Source organism: Varroa destructor, unplaced genomic scaffold (genome assembly GCF_002443255.2).
Source record: "Varroa destructor unplaced genomic scaffold, Vdes_3.0 BEIS01000007.1, whole genome shotgun sequence".
Lineage (NCBI taxonomy): Eukaryota > Metazoa > Arthropoda > Arachnida > Mesostigmata > Varroidae > Varroa > Varroa destructor.
In genome coordinates this window covers 19,507,570-19,528,214 of record NW_019211460.1, presented here as the reverse complement: position 1 = coordinate 19,528,214, position 20,645 = coordinate 19,507,570, and the positions used below count along the sequence as shown (strand labels likewise).

The 20,645-nt window shown below is 37.7% G+C and overlaps 1 protein-coding gene across 2 annotated transcripts; it reads left to right on the top strand.

The window, feature by feature from the left end:
• Positions 1 to 791: 791 nt before the first annotated feature.
• LOC111255018 (sentrin-specific protease 1-like) lies at positions 792 to 8,446 on the top strand. 2 transcript variants are annotated; one of them, XM_022816643.2, is made up of 3 exons: positions 792 to 1,007; positions 4,280 to 4,368; positions 6,355 to 8,446. In XM_022816643.2, the coding sequence occupies exons 1-3, from the start codon at positions 1,004 to 1,006 to the stop codon at positions 7,366 to 7,368; spliced, it is 1,107 nt and encodes a 368-aa protein (XP_022672378.1). In that variant the 5' UTR covers positions 792 to 1,003; the 3' UTR covers positions 7,369 to 8,446. The 2 variants fall into 2 exon arrangements, with proteins under 2 accessions (XP_022672378.1, XP_086830577.1); XM_086974451.1 differs by lacking the exon at positions 792 to 1,007 and adding an exon at positions 2,358 to 2,376.
• The last annotated feature ends 12,199 nt before the right edge of the window (positions 8,447 to 20,645 follow it).

The window sequence follows — 20,645 nt, the reverse complement described above, 5'->3', positions numbered from 1 at the left end:
GATATTTAAGTTATAATACCACGATCGGGAACTAAGAGCCCAAAAGGTTGTAGAGCTGTCCCCAAATAGAAGAACAGAACCTTAGGCCAACGCTGATTAGAATCAAATAACCGTTCCGCATACTGCATCATTTTAAAGTAATTCTGTCTCAGAAACACCAGAGGGTGCGCCTTAAAACCGTACTTCCCGTAGAATATGGGTAGCAAAATCGTTTCTCAAAAATTACGGCCTGACATAAGCCAAGGCATTCGAGCAGTGTTGTCAAAAAGCTACGCTGTCGCCACAGTATGCTGTATCACAGAAGCAGCTTTGGTTCCGCCTCCGTCAAGACACGTATGCAGTCGAGCCATCGTAAAGCATTACAGACGAGGCTTACGAACTGCACAATGGGATTAATAATATATATGCGCCACAAAAAACAGCTATATATGTAACCCACGGATGTCGCCACTTACATAAAACTAGTTAAAGTTACTTATAAGCTGCTCATGGAACTTGTTTCAGTATAGTTATTATCATTAATTGTGGTTATCAGTTAGAATGAATAGACTACTAACCTAATGTAGATTTTCTTATTTACACAAGCTAAGTGGCATGTCATTGATTGAACCAGTAACTTGTCATTGTATCTGAGCCAGTAATTTACAGTCGTTCCGAAGAGGCAATGGCCAATATTGTCTGCAATGAACATAACTTACATGCCAATAGAGATATTAAGTTGGCGGGCGTTGGCGGGCGTCAGCGTTCAAATTTGGCGAGTGGTTTCGGTTTCCCTACAACAATAAACGGTATCAAGGTACACATCCGCTTCATGTCTCTGGCGGTGTTCGAAGTTGTGCTTGTGAAATCGATTTTTAGGTGACTGTAGTGTATCAGTTGATAGTTTAATTAGTATTAAATTATTATTATTAATATTATTTAAGTATTAGTTTTTTGTTAGTTTACTGAAGTCCGTTGGATTTTCCTCGTAGCAACCGGAAATATCCTCGTTTCACCGTCAGCAATGAGTACGTTTTGTAGGTAGAAAAGTTTAATAATAGAAAAAAAATTAAGAAATGAATTATTAGAGGATAAGTACTTTTAAGTTAGAGGATAAGGATGCTTTTAAGTAACGTGCTGTGGGCAATATTCAGTTCTAATAAAAAATTAATGTACTACTGTCGCATTATATGCTTCACACTACGTAAAACAACATAACAAAATCCTGAGTTGGTTATCACTCCGGTGTGTTTTTTAAAATAACAATAAAATACGGTTAAATCTAAACTACAGTAAGCTTTGCCTAGTAAGCTAAAGTATCTATGAAAGGGTAACCAAATGGTTAGAAACATACTGATGATATTGCACCAATAGCTGGGGCAACATCGGCTTAGAACTTCACTGTGCGAGTACTGCAGCAAATATGTATTCCGTTAATTTACTGGTAATTCCATTATACGCACTGCCCTTGCGTAAATTATACCGTAAATGATCATCGATATATTGTATTGTAATTTAGGTTTATTGCGGCTCGGTCTAGCATGAGCAAAAAGCAAAATAAGTAAAACATTTGCTTTACTTTTGATTTCCTAAATAAAAGATTTATCTGAGCAAACTTTCACTTGAAATTATGTATGTAAGTATTAGTTTAAGAACTGTGGGAATATTATAAGTGCGGCATATCAAAATGCAGTAGAGTTTAAATTCTTTTTTTAATATTATATGACACTCAACATACCGCATTGTCAAAATAAATTAGAATAATATTCATTTAAAAGGTCGCTGTACAGTCTTAGAAATGATGCTGGATTACTCTAACAATATCCTGATGATAGTGTTGTTCACTGTTCCAAAAATAAAGGCCATTGTATTAGATCCTGTATCTAGGTGAAAATTGCATTCGCCACTGTCGCTCTAAATGTCACAGTCTTCAAGTAAAAAAGCAGTGAGTGAATTTAAGTTTGGCAATGATCCATAAAAACGACGGGCATTTTCGAGTGCACTGCATGTTTGCGGTATTGTTCGATACTTAGCTGGAATGAAATGTATCCTCGATAATCAAAAAATGTGTGCAGTTAATTTTTACTTATAGTAACTTGTGACGTCAAGTTGTTCTATGTTTGTTATCATAAGGTGTTACCTTGTTATGAGTGACAAAGTTCAAAAAGTAATATCTTCTAGTAATAATTTTTTAAGAATATTTTTGCACGGAAAGACAATGACCGTATGTTGAAACCTCGAACATGGGAAAGCCTACTAAGCCTATTAGCTCTGGTGGTGCGTGTGCCGGATATGGGATGTGTTTTCAAAATGTTTCTTTAAAATTATCTTGTCCGCCATTTGTTAGAGGTCTGTATGCGTGCAAAAGTTCTGACTGCTGAGGCAAGCTATCTTCAGGTAAAAATATTTGTCTAGGATTTGGCCGTCTGACCGAATACTTTGTTTACAAGTAGATCTATGTAGGGAGTCGTTCTTGGCATCAGCTGAGAGTGTCTGTGAGAGGAGTCAATATAGCTTCAATGTTTCCATAGCTAAACATACATTTTCGCGTTATAACAATGAGCAAAGGGGACAGAGAGAAATAGCGTTACCACTGCATTGTCGTAAACGTCTAAATAGCGTCTGCAGTTTGGTGGTGTAATTTTCTTGACTTATAAGTGTACAGTTCATTATTGTTGTAGCAACGATCAAACGATACCCGATTTAACACACATCATTCACAGCGAGCAGGGAAGAGTGGGGTCAAAGTGAGCATCTGTTTAATATTTTTAGTTTTGCGAAACCGCTGGCAGTAATCTGGAAGTGCTTTGTTCAGATTCTAGCTGGACTTTTAGGCTACCGATAATATGGCTATGAGTGTTCTACTATTTGGCACTTGCTCTTAAAGTGAAAACCGGTAGAAGCTTTGAAATGTGCTCTTTGTCCCTACCCTTTACAAAGACGGACAGCTTAAAAATCAAATTGAATAAGCACACTTAAGGTTTTCCTGCGTTAGAATATTTGACGTCCATAAGCCACACTACGACACTAGTTGTTGTTTTAACTCAAATCAGTTTTGCATCTTTTTTTTTAGTTATACACCCCAAGTCCTTATAGTTGGTTTCTATAGAAACTCTGAATAAATAACTGAGTTTATAACGAGTGACGTACTTAAGTTCGTTAGAATTGAGAAGAATCCGAATTTGCTTCTGTGGCATGTACTCTATGCGGAACTAGCTTCCTTAAAGTTCGCGCGTCTTCTAGTAACAGCACATCCGTCGATGACGGTCTTTTGCGAAATGGAGATAAGTACAGGAAAGACAAGAATGTGTGTTGCGATGTTCTAGACAAATCACTCTACTATCTAGACTCACCTGTAAATGTACAAAGATAAATTCGTGGAAGCAATTTAGAAATAAAACAAATTAAAATCATAACTAGATCGAAGTTTAATGATGGACTGCAAATTCTGTCCACTTTGCTTCCGGTCTCAATATTCTTATCAATAATTTTTTTAGCCGTATAAAAATAAAAAGGATTTTCGTAAAAATTTCATTGAAAAGTGGCTAAATAACGAGGGTTGTCGTTTATATAATTTAGATCTTTCTTCTAATAAGCTTGAGTAAGTACAGGACATTGAACTCGCATTCCAACGAATTTGATCCTCTAAAAACCAGCAAATTAGAAATAATAATTTTCTTGGGTCTATATGTAGTTTTCAAGTTATGCTTCGTGTTACACAAAAAGACCCCAAAGAGGTAACTTCACTATGTGCGAACCATTATCCAGATAGATAACGTAAAAATGAAATGTGAGGTCCACTTGGTTCCCCGTCCACACTTGATCCCACGCTTTTCTGTTTGATGGCTTCTTGTTCTGCTGATGATGGACAGCATTAAGAAACTCCAAGTTGTAGGAACTGAAGTGAAGTACAATTTGGTCTCCTCTTTTTGTCTTGAAGTCTACCTGAACGGGAGTTACCCACGCCATCAATGGCTATACAAATGTACAGAAATGCGTAAATCAAACAGAAACATCACGCCAAAGAGTTAACGAGTTATAATAAGTTCACTTTGATATTTTTTTAGAAGAGAATGCGAAGGGGAGTAGCAAATGTGCGTGAACAGAAACTTAAAATTAGAGAAAATTTATTAAGAAAATTTAAGAAAATTAAGAAAAACGAAAGTTGCTTCAGTCGAAACACCATTAACTTAACTGTTATCCTATTTTTTCGAAGTTCTAAGTCCGCCACTTCTCGAATCATGTCTAACATTTAAATCTAACTAACTCTTTTAATGATTGGCGCTATGTACGATTTCAGTGTTCAACGAAAACATCGCTGCCCTCGATCTAGCCAGCAGCGGCGTAAAATGGATCAGCGCCTCTTCATATAGCAAAATACTAGACGAGGTAAGAGCTTTACATAGCTTCAGTAAATCAAAGGACTTCTTATACGTTTAAGTAGCAAGAAATACACAAATTATTGCAAGGAAGAGTGGATTTCGCTCAATGAATATCATTTCTTTATTTCTATAATTCTACGTTACAAGGTAAGCGTATTACAGGGTATCATATTACGGTAAGGTAAGATTCAATTGACCAGTGTTTAGGTATCCTCTAGCATACAATTTCTTGTTTTAGTCGAACGTTATCTATCCTTCCGGTTCGAAGCTAATAGATACAGTTTTAGTGATTAAGCTGAACTGCACGATATCTTATTCTAACGGAACTCAAAAGACATAATTACGAGTTAATCGAAACGAACGTGCAACACACTAATTTCTTTAAAATAAATAATTAAATAATTTGTATATATCTTGATACTCAACATAATTGCAATGAAGACTTATCCATTATCAAGAAACTTCTGCCTCATTTACATATATGTGTATACTATGGCTGACAAAATGCATACATAAATGAGTGCCACTTTAATATTGATTTACAATTGATTCACAAATTATATATTTATAATTAATATTCAAGCTTCGAAAGTGGCTATATAAAGTGTGCAACTTTCCCTTCTGCTACATATATTACTGTTGCGGTTACTAAACGCATGTTTAGTGTTATGGTGCTCAGTTGCCGTTTTAAAATTTCAAAACAGTGTTGTCGGGATTCTGGCTAAACCTAATCTTGGGGTGGCCTCGCAAAAAAAAGACTTTAACAATAGGCAAGATCCTTTTTGACCACTATTTGCTTAATCCATTTATTTGAAAGATTCTCAACTATACATGATCTTACATCACTACGATAATATACAAACACATATTTGTACCACGGATTCAAAGAATTGCCACCAGTCACTTTAGTGTCAAAAAAAAATAACGGTCCAACCTATTCGCTTGAAATGCGCTTGATACGATAACTCCTAGTTAAAAAAAGCTATTCAGATTGAATCTAGCTTCATTGTTTTAAACAACTTCTTCTAAAAAATGTATCTTCTATTCGCCCTTTCTAAATACTACTAGCGAAATAATTTTGGATTTTCCGTATTATCATCACTGAGAGGATGTACCACTGTTAAAATGTGACCTTTTCATTTATGACGTTTTAAGATGCGATGGACACTTTATTTGCTGGCGCTAACCTTGTAGTTTGGTTGTCTTACAGACTTTTAAGATATTTTGCTGCACTCTATTAGCTAATGATGAGGATTTTGAACAGTCCTATCCTTTTTAAAAAAACTTAGGTTTCATATGATTGATTGTGAATTTCATAAGTACATCTTCTTCCCTGCGATGTGATCCTTACAGTTCTGTTACATGCTCGTATTTGCAATAGAAACTAGAAATATATTTTATTTGTTCAAAGGTTTATCTCAGCCCTCGTTTTCAGTTAATTATGCGTTGTAAATAAAGAGCAATCAGAAAGCTATGACTTGTCAATTGCATGCATTTTTGAGACACCCTGCGTGCTTTATCTATATATGATATCATCACATAAAATGTTTTGATTGAACAAATGTACCTCACTTAGTTTTGTTTGACATGTCCATATCTGTTAATAGTAGTATGTGGAAAATAGGTGACACTACAACTCACTATGATTCTATTTACAAGAATCATTGCTGAACATTGTGACGTCACAAGAAGGCATAGCACTGCCAAAAATAAACGAGATAATATTATGGCCCAGTGAAGGTGGTGAGAGCTATAAATAAAAGGGATTCGGTAAGGAAGGGAAAAGGATTCAATGTCGATCGATCACTCCTAATATACCATCAGTGAAACATCATAGAAATAAATACAAATTCTAGACCTTTACCTACGCAACACATTCATTATTCATTACATTACCCACCCCTTGGTACGTCATCTTCCATGTCTATTGGCTCATTGTGAATAATTGACTGAATCTAATCGACGACGCCGTGTTTGTTTTTCGCTTCTGCAGGAAATTGCCAGACGTCAGGTCTCGACGCCTCGTCTCAATTACGAGATACCAAAGATATCCTTGTTGGACATTATGGGCGTGAATTTAGACAGCCTTCACTCAAGACTTGACCTACCTAGGATAGAAAATCAAGACAACGATGGATATCTTTTTCCTGCTACGAAGAAGCAGCAGCAGCAAGCCTTAGCGTTCGATGTGGCTGACTGGCGCGCCCAAGTGCTGCTTGGTTGCAGTCGTATCCGACGCGAAACTGAGGCGTTGGAGAAGGCTCGGGCCTTGGTGAGCGCTCGATATGGCAAGAAATCAGCGACCATAGCGGAACCGGGACCACAAGATGTTCCTCTTACGGACGAGATGCTTGCACGCGCCATTACGGCGCTGAACGCTCCGCGGAACGAGACCCTCTCCGAACTACTTCGGTTAGAGATCACTCGGAACGACCTTGAGACCCTTACCGGTCTCAATTGGCTGAACGACAACGTGATTAATTTCTATTTGACCATGATTGTCGAACGATCGAAAGAGAACTCGTCGTTGCCCAAAACTTATGCATTTAGTACCTTCTTTGTAACAACTCTCGAGCAGAAGGGCTACGCTGGAGTGCGTCGATGGACAAAGAAAGTCGACCTGTTTAGTCACGATATAGTGTTAGTTCCTGTTCACCTAGGAATGCACTGGTGTATGGCTGTTATCGATATAAGGCATACGACAATCAAATACTATGACTCGATGGGAAAACGAAACGACCGATGTCTTCGGGATCTTCTCGACTATCTAGTTTCAGAAATGAAGGATAAGAAAAAAGAGCCGCTTGATATAAGCGAATGGAAACTGGTCAACGTCGAGGGTCTGCCTCAACAGAACAACGGCTCAGATTGTGGCATGTTCGCATGTAAGTACGCCGAATATGCTTCGCGTGACGCGCGGCTAAATTTCACTCAGGGAGATATGCCTTATTTCCGCAAGCGAATGATCGTAGAACTACTCGACCGTAAGCTCATGCAGGCTCATTGATAAGCCAATTTCGGTGTAGAAGTTACTATGTGTATAGGTTATGCTAATTGTGTAGAAAATGTTATTCAGAAAAAAACAGCTCTGTGACTTTTCAAAGTATGCATAACTGATGCATAGACGAACCTAACTAATTTATAAATACGACATCCATATATTATTTTTCATCATATGACGAAAATCATAATATAGGTCACATATTTGAGAGCTGAGTCCTGAAGCGCGCATGACACTAACGAAACAATCGACTTGTTAATGCTTTAATTTGGATTGTCGCCAGAAAACGGGTATCTCGATTTGGTTCTATTATATAGAAAAATAGGCGTGATTTATATTCGGTATCTGAGCAGTGATCCCTTATTATTATAGAAATTTTTAAAATATTTCTAGTTACATAAAGACATTGATATATTAACCAATGCAAATCGTACGAGGAACAGCTAGAGAAACAGTCGGTTAGCATTTCTATGACTGTTTTAATGGACCCAATAGGTACCACAATCATATATGGTACGAAAGAGCCTCGCAGCTGATGCCGATCGCATGGATCTTATTGCTCTTGTATGAATGCTTAACATTTTAGGTCAACTGTATATAACGTATTGTGATTTATGCACCCATAAAATCAGGCTGGGTGTGTATATGTATAGTACCTACTAGTAGAATGTGAATAGAATGTAAACTGTGTACATAGCGACAGATCGTGGAAGATTTAATATGGTTGATCGAATAAATGACATCTATATTTATCTTCATAATTTCCACGCTGGCTCGTTCCAAGAAGTTGAATTATTTCGTTCTAAAAGAAACTGAAATCTTTCAGTACAAATATTGAGGCATGCTGAGGACCGCTAGGGTTTGGCACGGTAATGTAGCTAACTTTCCACTTATATGTTGGGTGACATCTCAGTAAAGGACTGCGCGAATATTTTGTGAGGGATGTTGCTTTTCCCTTAGTCTTTGTGACTGCTGGGGGAATGAACAAAGTACACTACATGAGAGAAACAAGGGAGCTAAACCAAGAGCTATCTAGGCTCTCAATGCAGGTATACTAAATGTAAAGTTATCATACAAAAACGAATTATTTGTTTTCTCTTTGCAGCGATTTTTCTACGTGTCGAATATGACAGTTCAGTTTGGTTTGAGTAATATTAGTGAAATTTTTTCACACAGTAGATTGGATTATGACTCCGGCTTATGTGTATTGTTCAGCTAACCAAGATAGCTGCCTCTGCTTTGCGCAGGCTATCGGGCTTTTCGTCCTTTTGAAAAATATATATATTAAACATAAATATTGCTTTTAGTTAGGCCACAAACAGGAGAAACATTATGTCAAACGTATATCAAAACTGTCAAAACATCTTTAAAAGCACTTTTGTTTGTGGTTCTCACTTGAAAACGTTTTGAAGAGGTAATTTAGGTACCGACACAGAGCTGTAAAACAGGAGTGGACAAGATATCTTTACATATACAAATTCGGAAGCAGTCTTCATTTACTTGAAAAAGATAGGGGCTCAGGGCACGCCTGATTTTAGCTAACTAAGTCAAACGCTCCACTAAAATTAGGCTACAGTCTGAAGGAAACACCGTGTCACCATTACGCGAATACATACCATTTACTGCATATACGCAAGTGAACAGTTTCTTGTACACAGCTGACAGGATGTGTTACCACTTAGTTTACTGGATATACTGAAACGTCAATACAAGGAGCTATAGTACAAGACTATTATGCAGTTTCATCACATCTCTACTATTTCTAAGCATTAGGAGCAATACGGTATTAGAACGCGAGGCATATATTGGCATTTCGATAAGTGTCGTCTGAAAGCTCTGTTCGTTTTGATGAAGTTTTCTTTATATCCAAGAATTCTCTTAAAATTTGACTACCACTGGGTCCTTGCGCCATACCGCTCAATAAGGTCTCAAATAGAGCATGCAAGAAACAAGCTATACGCCATTTGCTGATTAAATTCGCAAATATAACTTTTCGAGGTGACACTGCCCTTATTAGTCGCATAAATTCTGTCAGAGCATATGCAATTATTATAATTATTATAGATTGACAAAATGTGATAGAAATTTATTGTTAAATGATTTTTTTCGTGGAACTGATCTCAATTCCTTAGCTGCTGTGCCATCGTTTTGGACATTTAAGAGATGCAGCATCTTTATATCCTATTTGAGCTGTTAAGGATCGTTTAAGGATAAAGTTTAGAATGGTCTTCGTTCGACCTAGAAAGCAGACATATCTTCAAACTTCCAGTTAAATTTTAACGAAGCAGCAAGTAAAATTGCAGATTACTTTATGGGTGAAAAATTGACACATGGCCAAATATATGTTCCTGTCTGCAGCTCGCGAACGTAATTTTTGTGATCTAGTATTTCTTTACTGTCATGCTGCAATAATTAGTATTTAAATTATTTAGTTTTAATACTAATTGTATCGCATCGTTGAAGGTGGCTGACAAAACGTGATTGTTAAGGACATAATTGGTTTCAAGACGCCTTACTTAAAATGACTACGTTTATATGAGGTACGTCATTTTAGGGGATTCCCAGCTTGTAAGTGTATCCTGCTGTTTAAGATGTATGCGAATATTGGTTAGATTTAAATTTACTATTATTATTAGGTAACAGCACACATATAGCAGAAAGAAAAGTGGTAGCGGTGGTCTAAACGAATGGACTAGATATAAATAAAATCATGAGCAATTCTACAATTGAGTTGCCTATTTCCCAATAATGGGCTTTGCACAAAAATTGTGTAAACGAATTATTCTTCTTAGAAATTTGAAATGCTATAGTTTTGTGGTATCTTCTGCAATTGTTTTCTCTTGACGCAATAAGGGTGACTACATATCGTATTTATCCAGCTACGCACAGGCTTTCTTATAACAAAGCTATAATAACTAATCTAATAGATAAAGATGAGTTAACAAAACATTTATATATTCAAAAGCTTATCCTAATTGAGCTTTTGTGAGGATTTCAGTACCATCAGAAATCAATTTCCGTCCAAGCTGCGATCATTAATACGCAATGAATCTTCTTGTATTTATGTGTCTGCAATAGGTAGGAACTAAACAGAGACGTTTAGATATAGTCATTAAAAGAAACAGATAAACACCTTCTATAGAATTGTTCGTACTGATAGGAACGCGGAACAGTCCTCAGTATGGTATATGGTATAGTAGTTTATTAGTAGTAGAGTATTTTAATTGTAGTAGAAAGTGCTACCGGGAAAAATGACTGAGCCCTGAGGGTCAGCCATGAGGTTATTTTAACATAATTGTGTAGGATCGTTGAACAATTTTTGCAAACATTTAATTGCCGCAAAGTCATGGCGCTACAATGAATGGAAAAATAATAAATGTTTCTTGCGTGAATTCCAATCTTATTACGATATTGAAATTAATATTACATACTAAAAATATTACATACTGTAAAAACACATTAACTTAACTGTTACTACATATCTTGGCTTGAAATAATTTTTTGATCGTGTACGCAGGTTGTTTTACCAATGCCTCAAGCCTAGCTGCTTAACTAATTTGCGTTATATCATTTATATTTAGTGATATTAACTTGTATTACGATGAGGCATCCTTGCAAGGCATAAACGTCACAAAGAGAACTAAGTTCAAGCTAAAATCATGCGGTAATTGGCCTGGATTGCTTTTGAGGTTTGCAAAGTCGCTACAAATATCAGTTCTAGCGCGTAAAACTAAACTGAACGGCATAGCATAACTTGTAAGGTCTGTGAAAAGCACTTAAGCTTGGTTCAAAACTTTTGGCCTGCAGGAGAATAACTATATGTATTATATATATTATAGGGTCAGACAACAAACAGATTTTCACTTGATACAAATGCTGCTTTAGCTGTAAGCTCGCTATATATATATATATATATGTCACATTATCATTTTGCTGATGACAGCGGTGAAGTGCGTTCAGGATGTATGACCGCTCTATTAACGGGTAAGGACAATTACTTTGGTTGAAGTTTATGAAGAGCTTACTAATTTTGGTCAAATTGTTATTGGTATTTTTCATATTATGAAGAATTTGTTGAGGGTTCGTGCAAAGCACTTCCAAATTAATTTTTGTAAATAACAAGGAAAGGGAAAATTGGTGACGTATATGGAAGGGAAAAGGATCTATAACATAGTTCATTCCTTGAAAGCTTAACGAAGGCGAAGCATGTCTGCTTTTCACGAACTTAAGTTTTATTTAATATTCTGAAAATGGCCGTGACTTTTAAAATACCTGTGTATTGATGCGTTAGAGTGCCCAACTCCAGCTGTGTCTCTTGTTCTCTGTCTAATCGCAAAGCGAGACGCTTTAGAAGCTTCAGTTTCTTTTTTAGTATAAAGCTTTGTATTTTTAGTATAAAGGGGTTGAATACTACTCCCGAGTTTTTTTAAGGTGGCTACCGCTTTTATTGTTTTTAAGCTTAGTGTAGTAGCTTTTTGCAATATGGTTGTGATTACAAAGCTTTGCTTTTACCATATATAGGAAAAGCACCAATGAGTCAGTCTGAGTGGACGACAGTTTTTTTTGATGCAGAAAATTCATACACGTATTAGATATAAACTGTGATGTTCGCTACTGAAAAACAAACTACTGCTAAGAAACATCTCTTTAGATGCGAAAAACTATTTTAACGCTCGTCACAACACTTTTATACAGAAGCAGTGACGGGAAACAGATATATTTAAATTTGATTCAAACAACGGTGTAAAAAAATTGCTTGCCTGTGGTCAACAAGAGAAGTATCAAAATCAATTGAATTTACTGAGCTCACAGCTAAAAATTAAATTAAGCTAGCCTTTACTGTTTTTCTGCACTAATCATTCCATGATTAGCTCGAAGCACTTCACTCCATAATTAGGTGAACCGGAATACCGGCAAAGCCTCATTTTCTCAAGTAAAAAGCCCCATTGCAACAACTTGTCCGGCGTCCCTTTGCTCCTCTCCAGAAATGCCTGGCAATCAACTAGACTATATATAGAAGTTTCCAGACCACCCATCACCCCGGTTTGCCTCTGTATCTGCGCGGACCCTGTCAACACAAACCGTCTTCTTCCCCGTGTTGTACAACGGGTCCAGGTCATTCCCGAGCGCCTCTTGTTTATCCCCTTCTCTGGGGTCTGGTAGGGGCGAGAGGATGAACCCGCCCCTCCCCCACTCCTGGGCACTGACAGTGGAATGCCGGCAGGGTCATATCAACCTTGTTATTCGTCCTTGTGGAATTCTTCCAGTTCGAGGGGACGAAAGAGCGGAGGACGAAAGAGCCCCTAAACTCGTTGCTGGCACTGACACAGGGTACTTCTCTATGCTTGTTTGGCTTTGCTCTTACGTATTCTAGAAAATGGGTTCCTATAATACTCTGCCATTGGTTTCTATTTGGATAGAGTTGGATATTATTTTAATTTTGAATAAATAAAAAAGGACAGAAGGGAATTAAAAAAAGGAAGGAACATTTTTGAAGTATCTCTGAAGTGCATGTCTAAATAAAGATGCTGAATGTATGTATATTAATTTGAAAATAGTCAATAAATATAGAACAATCAGGGGGGTGTTTAAAGACCTGCCAAGAAATTTTCTTTTAATCACCTCAAGCGAATGACGAGAGGACTTAGTCAAAATCTTAAGTATTCGCGGGGCACCGTTGTGGCTGCTGTTGAATGGGAGTGTTTAAAGGGTTGCCCTCCAAGTATAATAAAAGCACTGAAGTTAATATATAGCTATGCACGAGTGAAGATCCTTCACGTTACGATATGGATACGTAAGTCTAGCGCGCACTAAATTATAATGGTAGAATTGAAGAAAGTATTTCGTACAAATTGGAATTTGTTGCCAAAATAAAGCAGTTGAGTAGCTCCATATCAATAAGGCCTTATTCCTGATTTATTGCAATATTATGAAAAAAATTTTGTACTACTATAACGTTATATGAAACAAGCGAATCTGTCTAAACGTAAAATTGAGATAAGAATCCGTACCTTCTTTCCACCGTAAAAATTCTATCTGACTTTTTTTTATAAATGTGCTCCAGTAAAGAGCGAGCAGATCAGTGAAACACACTAATGTTTCGTGATAACCCACTGCTACAGTTGTTGTGTGCTTGCGGGTTCCATTGGAGGACGTCGCTGGAATTTTCGAATTTTCGAATTTCATGCCACTTGGCAGTTATGAATTACTTTCTCAGAAATGTAATGTCTGATGTTTTTCGTTTTGATCAATTTCGATTAGGAAACATTTTTTCTATGATTGGTACAAAACTGTAGAAATATAGAGCTGGTATATTCTTTAGCACTTAATTGGTGAACCTAAGGTTTAATAAATGTATTATTAGCCAGACAGTAATAGAGTCTAACCTTGCTATGTTTTAACACTACATGCCGACACGCTGCATACTTCAACATACCGAAAGTTAACGGACCTTTTTTAATACCGGGGAATATTGCGTAACGCTCAATCATATAATTTGCTATCGTCCTACTTTCTTATTAAGACTCCTTAAAATATCATTGAAATGTCTCAAGAATACAACAATTATTCCAAACTGAATTTAACGTTAGAGAAGCCTAACACTATTAAATGCTTTCTTAGCGAAATTACACCATATCCTTTAAGATGATCCATTTACATAAAGCTATATACTATTCTTTCAACATATAAGCGCAATGAACAACAAAGCTTTAACGTTTTATTATCAGCTTCTTCTTTTCGTTGAGGTTGCCTCTCTCTAGCTCTAATAGAATTCCACATATGATGAATCACACACATGCTCAGACGATACAATTGGCCGTCAAGTCGTGAATAATTTTAAATAGTTTAGAATTTTTGTCGGGTGCGTCCCTAGTGCCTAACTAACATGGAAGTTGAGTTAATAAACGTTTCGGCCCCATTGGCGGATCGATGTTTACCCCTCGTCCCGAAAAGAGAGAAACTGGGGTAGCTGGCCATATTTGGTAAACTGGGGGCAAGTGTGCCTTTTCTTCTGTCTGACAAAGAGAGCCGATTTTTTTATGTACTTAAACCGATTATTCAGACACTTGTAGTGCCACAACTTTATTCCAGGTTAGGTTTAATATATTATATCAAATAAAGTGATCTGTGAGGGTTCGCTGGCCATGGAAGAACAGAAGTTGACAATCTTTGAATAGACGAAACGCAGAAATTTATTTTGTATGCATTACGTTGTTTTAGGTGGGTGTATGTGCGCTTTTTTTCATGAAGCAACAATAGGGTGGGATTATTTATTGTTAACTGTTTCTAACTGTTAGCTTTGGGCTCTCAAGTGGCCAATATAGGATCATAGAAAACAAAAACATTTTGCAGATGGTTGTTTGAAAGCAAATTATTCCAATCGGTTTGTACAAATCAACTGAATCTCTGACAAATCGCTTCCGTTGTAATTTAATATGCATGCGTATTCACATGTCGCTAGACCTTTTTGTCCTAAATAATTTCATCGTTACTCTTATCAGAAGGTTAGCAACAGTTCAAGAGCACAACGTCGTTTTTTTCCGACTTTTTTCGTAATTGAAGCTCAAATATGGTTACAAGTTAAACCTTCTCTATGAAACAATTTAGATTTCATGAGTCGATGAATTGTTTATTGATATAAATCTAACTGATTTTCTGTGTCCTTAAATAATCTGAATTCATAAAAATTTTCTTGGAACTAGTAGATTTATCTAACAATACTGATAACAAGCACGTGTATAGATAAACAAAATTTAGTCACCAATATTGTCTCTTTCGCTTTTGGTCCAGCCATCAACTTTGAGGGGACCAGAAGAACGTTCTAGACTGATCTGGTCCGTTGATGAAGAGGGCGTGCTACCTGTTGGTCTACCAAGCTGGAGAATTTAGTCCTACTCGTTAATTTTGAAAATACTTTACAATTACGTAATAATTAATTGGAAATAATTCAAGTTTACCCATTTCCATTAAGAAGCCATTAGGTGAAAAGAGAGATTTACGACAAATCTGCGAAAAGAGTCTTAATTATTTTCGCGGTTTTAAAGTAAAACCTTAAGCCAACAAGGTAGAATCTTACTAGTGAAATCTGCTGCAAATTTTGTAGCACAATAATGCATAGGTTCATTGTAATAGTGTAAAACAACAGGAAATAAATTGCGAATCTTTTCTTTCGGCCTAGCCGAGGTCAAATGTGCCAGGCAAAAAGTATCTACTGTACTTTACCTACCAATTATCCACTAGTTTTTAACAGAACCCTTCTAGCTTCCAAGAGCTAATTGGTATTAAGTAAAAAAAAAAAAATAAGTACACCCCTAAGATACGAGTGCGTTCATGGAAGGGACTCATTTGCATTGTCGGTGTCATATCTGTTTGTTGTCGTTTCCGCTGTTGTTGCTGATGAGGGTAATACCGCTACAGCTAAGCACTTAATGCAGTTACTTCGAGCGCGTCGCCACTTTTTCCAACTACGGCAAGATTCTTGCTATGGATAAGGTTCAACTTTATGATGAAATGGACTCATTGACCTGTAGTGAACAAAAACGGCGCTCTCGTGGTCCTCTCTGACTACGAATCAGCGAGCGGCCAGCATCCCGGTCGCGTTTCCCTGTTACCTGCCGTACACAGAGTTTTCAAAAAAAAAAGAGAAACTATTTTTTCGCATATTATGTGTCGATTTCTAATTGTTATTTAGTACTTGGAAAAACCATATCGTCCATTTAGCCCGATAACATAAAAACATTATCATTAACGTGTATATATATATATATATGAGATATTAATATGTTTTCGGCGTAAGCCCGTCACAATCATGTCCATTCCATTTTTAGTATCATAGCAAGCCAGTACAATCTATGTAAATACATAGTTTAAGTTTGCGGCTTCGTGAACACTCTTGTCTCACACCGCGTCGCCCAACCAGATCCATTTTATGAAATACAACTTGCGGTTTTTTTTCCCTGTCAGCTCGACCCCTCTTTGGACGGGACATCCCCTATTTTTGGCTGGACGTCAGCCAAGTAATATAGTGATACCGCTGAACAAACCTTCCTACTCGCTCTGAACGTTTTGAGCGTCCTCTGGTGCCTTGCAAAGCAAATAATCATATACATATATATGCTAATACGTATCAGACACACGTTTATCGTAATCTGTCTTCCGTATAACGCAGCAACCAATCTGCGTTACAGTCTCGCACACCATCTGATCAGCGCGCCGCTGACTGGCGCTTCCTCATCGGCTGATAGTGGCGAATAAAACCAAACAAATCTGAATATTTTACTTCCAAACGCAGGAGACAAATGGTCGGCATGGCGGTATGGGCAATTTGCGAAGCTACACCTCCACATACTTGCAGGTCGCTTAATGTGAACGGTAGCTCATTTTCATAACCCGATTTGTAGAGTCTTCTTATTACTAACTGACCCTCAAACGACACTGTGATAAAATGGATGCAAATAAGTAAGCAAAATGCGTGCCTATCTAGATTTTGCTTTGTGTCAAAGAGCCGAAGATAATATTATACATCAAAGGCCGCTAAATTCGTGCTCGCCGTCTTGTTTGCGGTAATCGTGAGCGAAGTATTAATTCACACTAATGTTCCGCAAGCATAATATCTATGTAGAGTTCGCCCTGGTTTGGCTGTTGCTAGTTCTCCTTTTGTAGATTAACGGCATCTTCATTTCAACGCGCTTTCTATATAAAAATGTCAATGTTATATTGACCTACATCCAAAATTACATCACTGATTGCCTCTCGAAAACATTGAGTTAACTAGCAGCAGGTTTCTAGTTCGGTTTGGTGTTATCCTACAATAGAGTCAGATACACCTGCTGCGACAAGACCGGCTATAGTGGAGTCCAGTCAAATCAAACATTGTTGTTCTGAACCGGGGCGATACGGCGGGTCCGTCAACAAACAAAAGTTCACACAATCTACGAGCTGCTGCGCCACGAAACATATTATCTGTATGTAAAATGTAGATATATATCTGCATTTCGTATGTATTATATATACATATATATGTCTATCTACATTTGTACATAATATGTACAAAAAACACGTCTTGGCGTCTTATACAGGTAGGATATGAGGGTATCATCGAAATCCAGAAGAGCAAGCGTACAAGCGGATACATTTGCGAACAAAAACCCGTTACATTTTGAATTCTCTACCTGATGATTTGCTAGAAACGATATTCAGATCAAAGAACCGGACGTTTTTTCCATTGGTCGGAAAAAACAGTTCAAATGGAAACTCCTGATTAACGGGCCCGTTATCGAAGATTACTCGCACAATCGGGACTACACGATAAAGCAACTTTGAAAATTATTTATACCCTCTCAACGACTCATTCTCCCCGTACAAGTGTCCTTAGGTTGTAGAAGTACAACATCCGTCAATAAAAGATGGCTGTATAAACAAAACTATTCCTTTTTGCCACTCACATGGCGGTAGTTATATTTGTAAATGCATATACGCTCGTGATGTCGAGTATGCCGTCTTCTTTATTCTATTACGGTCCGAAATGACGGCAGCGACAGTCGCTGTCACTGTTGCAATCGCCTGTTGGTGGCGCTGCAGCCGCCTTCAGCACCAGTTGACGCATTTTTTTTTACTGGTTTCGGGTACGTTGACTTTTCCCGCCAGCGAATCGGCCAGACAGCTAACGTCAACGGTGCCATGCGGTCCCGTCGAAGAGGGCGCACTTCACGTTGTACAGTTGACAGTGGATCGGCTCGCGACAGTGGAGCTGGCGTAGAGAAAAGAAGCGGGTCAATTGCTACCAGTAAATAATACAGCCAACCTTCAAAGTTCGAGCGTGACTATGACCATCTGCAGCGTTAAGACCAGCGCAAATACGGAAGCAACTTAAGGAGTTGGACGGATTAGATTTAAGTTGAGTTTCGTGTAACAAACGAATGCTATGTATTTCATGATTTGAAGCGGAAAACGCAAGAACGAGGAATAAAAAGTGCCACAATTTATTGAACCAATAGAAACACAGTCCGGTTTTACTGACAGTCGGTGTGTATCTGTACATTACGGGCTCGGTGTAAATACTTTCATACACATCAATAAACGGTTGGCCTGCCCTGTTGCGGATCTGTTAACGGAAAATTGTTAAAATATAGTTAGATTCCTCCTTCAGATACTTTTCGAAGCAATGGCGAGAGGTTATTCCAGAGGCCTAATGTATAAGAAAAACAAATTGCTACGCGTTCAGCTTGCATGGAAACACCTGAAAAATATATACGTGTACTATTGACAGTAAACTACACAGACTGTATAGAACGTCTTATAAATTTGTCTTGATAGCTTCTTATTATTATTTTCTTTAATTACGATGGTCTTCTGGATAAATGGTTTGAATATATAGGTTTTGACGATCTTAAACCTAAATCGACATTTTACTAAATAATGATACATGAAAGCTAGTCATGCTGAGTGGCTAAGAAGTAACTAGGCAAATCAAGTGCCAAGTCAATTTAAACAGCAACGGCAGCAACAGTGGTCATAGTGGCCGAAGCAAAGTTCTATTTTCAAATATATGGCACAATCGGCTCATTGACTTTATGTCCATGTCGCCATTGTAGGCTATCTTTGAACTAGTTCTTAGTCGACCTTCGTCTTCACTCATCTCAATACATAGCAAAGTTGAAGCAAATTTTTTTGAAGTTCAAAAGTCAGCTCAGTCAGTCTCTGAAGCACATAAAAAACTCTCTGTACCGCAGATGCTGAATCCCGATCTCATATTAAGTATAGACAAATAAAACACAGAAAGATTACACCTAGCAGTAAACAGCGACATAATCTATACATGGCTAGAGCCGTTGTCCCGTTATCTACCGCAACAGATCTAAGATGACGCCATCCTATTTTTTGAAGCAAAGAAAAACGATTCGCCTATTCTTAGCCTTGTGGCTCGCCTGTCAATATACATATCTTTGCTGATAGTGCTAGAAGAGAACTTCTGACAGCATTAAAACAGCGTCCTTCTTTCTAGTCTCGTGGCCCGGCCTCCTGGTTGTCAAACGTCATCGTGAAAAGACCAATGGACAGCAAAACGCCGGCCCTAAGAAAACGCTGATAAGCAGGCGAAGCGGCTACTGATGTGTTCTATTTTGTAGCAGGACCACGATCCGTTTTTTTTTGAAGCACTTCGATACAAGAACGGGTTCGGCTATGCACTAAATGATCGAGCTGCGCATGTGCGCTTCCTTACTAGTATGTATCGTTAGCTCTGACCTTAGACAGTCAAGGTCCCACACTTAAGGTGTCGGCCGGAAATTAAAAACATGGGTAGTCCATTTCAACTTAGGGGCATAGATAGCTCTTTACGAGAGAAACAAGAGTGGGCGTTTGCCTGTACGTTTATATCAATCTCTTTCAAAAGAATATAACATACTATTACAATATAAACACTTTTGTTGCCGGGAGAATAACTATGGAATAAATTTCAGACGAACGATAACTTTTTGCTAAGCTAAGAAATTGACTACAGCTCCGTCAACGTTCAAGTTTACTTTTATGTATATTATGTGACGGAAAATCCTTGCATGGAGTCGATTGATCCTTGTTACCCAATTATTATCATCACGTAATAATTATATAATACAATTATGCGTATATTGAAAGGCAGAATGAGCCCGACTTGATCACATAACGTATTGGAATATTCTTCCACATGTATAAATTATTCCTGGTTAAGGGGGCATGTATGACAGGTATGCATCAGTGCATTTCTACGTATAAAGCCAACCATCTAGCTAGCTCGAATCGTCTCGTTGACCATGGCCCCTCTTACCTAATCAATGACGCATACCTTTTTTGTGAAACAGCAATGTTTTTCTCTGTTTTAAGTCTTCCACATTACGCGTAACGTTAGGTCTATAGTCGTACCGCTTTTTCTAAGGGGAGTTATCGAAGCACACTCATTTGATTCCTTTGTCGGTCATATCGCTTGTTTCGAGTTAAGCCTTGCGGTTATCGCCGCTATTTTTTACAGCAATACAATCTCATTATGTCGTTATTGCGAGAGAAGGGATCGATATAGAGTAGAACCTCTAGTGCTCATACCGACAATATTTCCGTCGTGATCTTTCCAGAATGTTCACCCCCAAAGCGAGTTCCCCTATAACATCTTTACCGACCGGGGGGGGGGGACCTGTCAACATTAGCGACGCGAAGAATCCCACGTACAAGCGCTTCCTCTAGCATCTTTGAATACGCAATTTTAATAAATTGTATTGTTTTTTTTTTATCTATATATGTGTACGTGTTTG

Coding starts and splice junctions, on each gene's coding strand:
- LOC111255018 (XM_022816643.2), top strand. Junction 4,369..6,354: donor ATAGCAAAATACTAGACGAG/GTAAGAGCTTTA, acceptor TCGCTTCTGCAG/GAAATTGCCAGACGTCAGGT.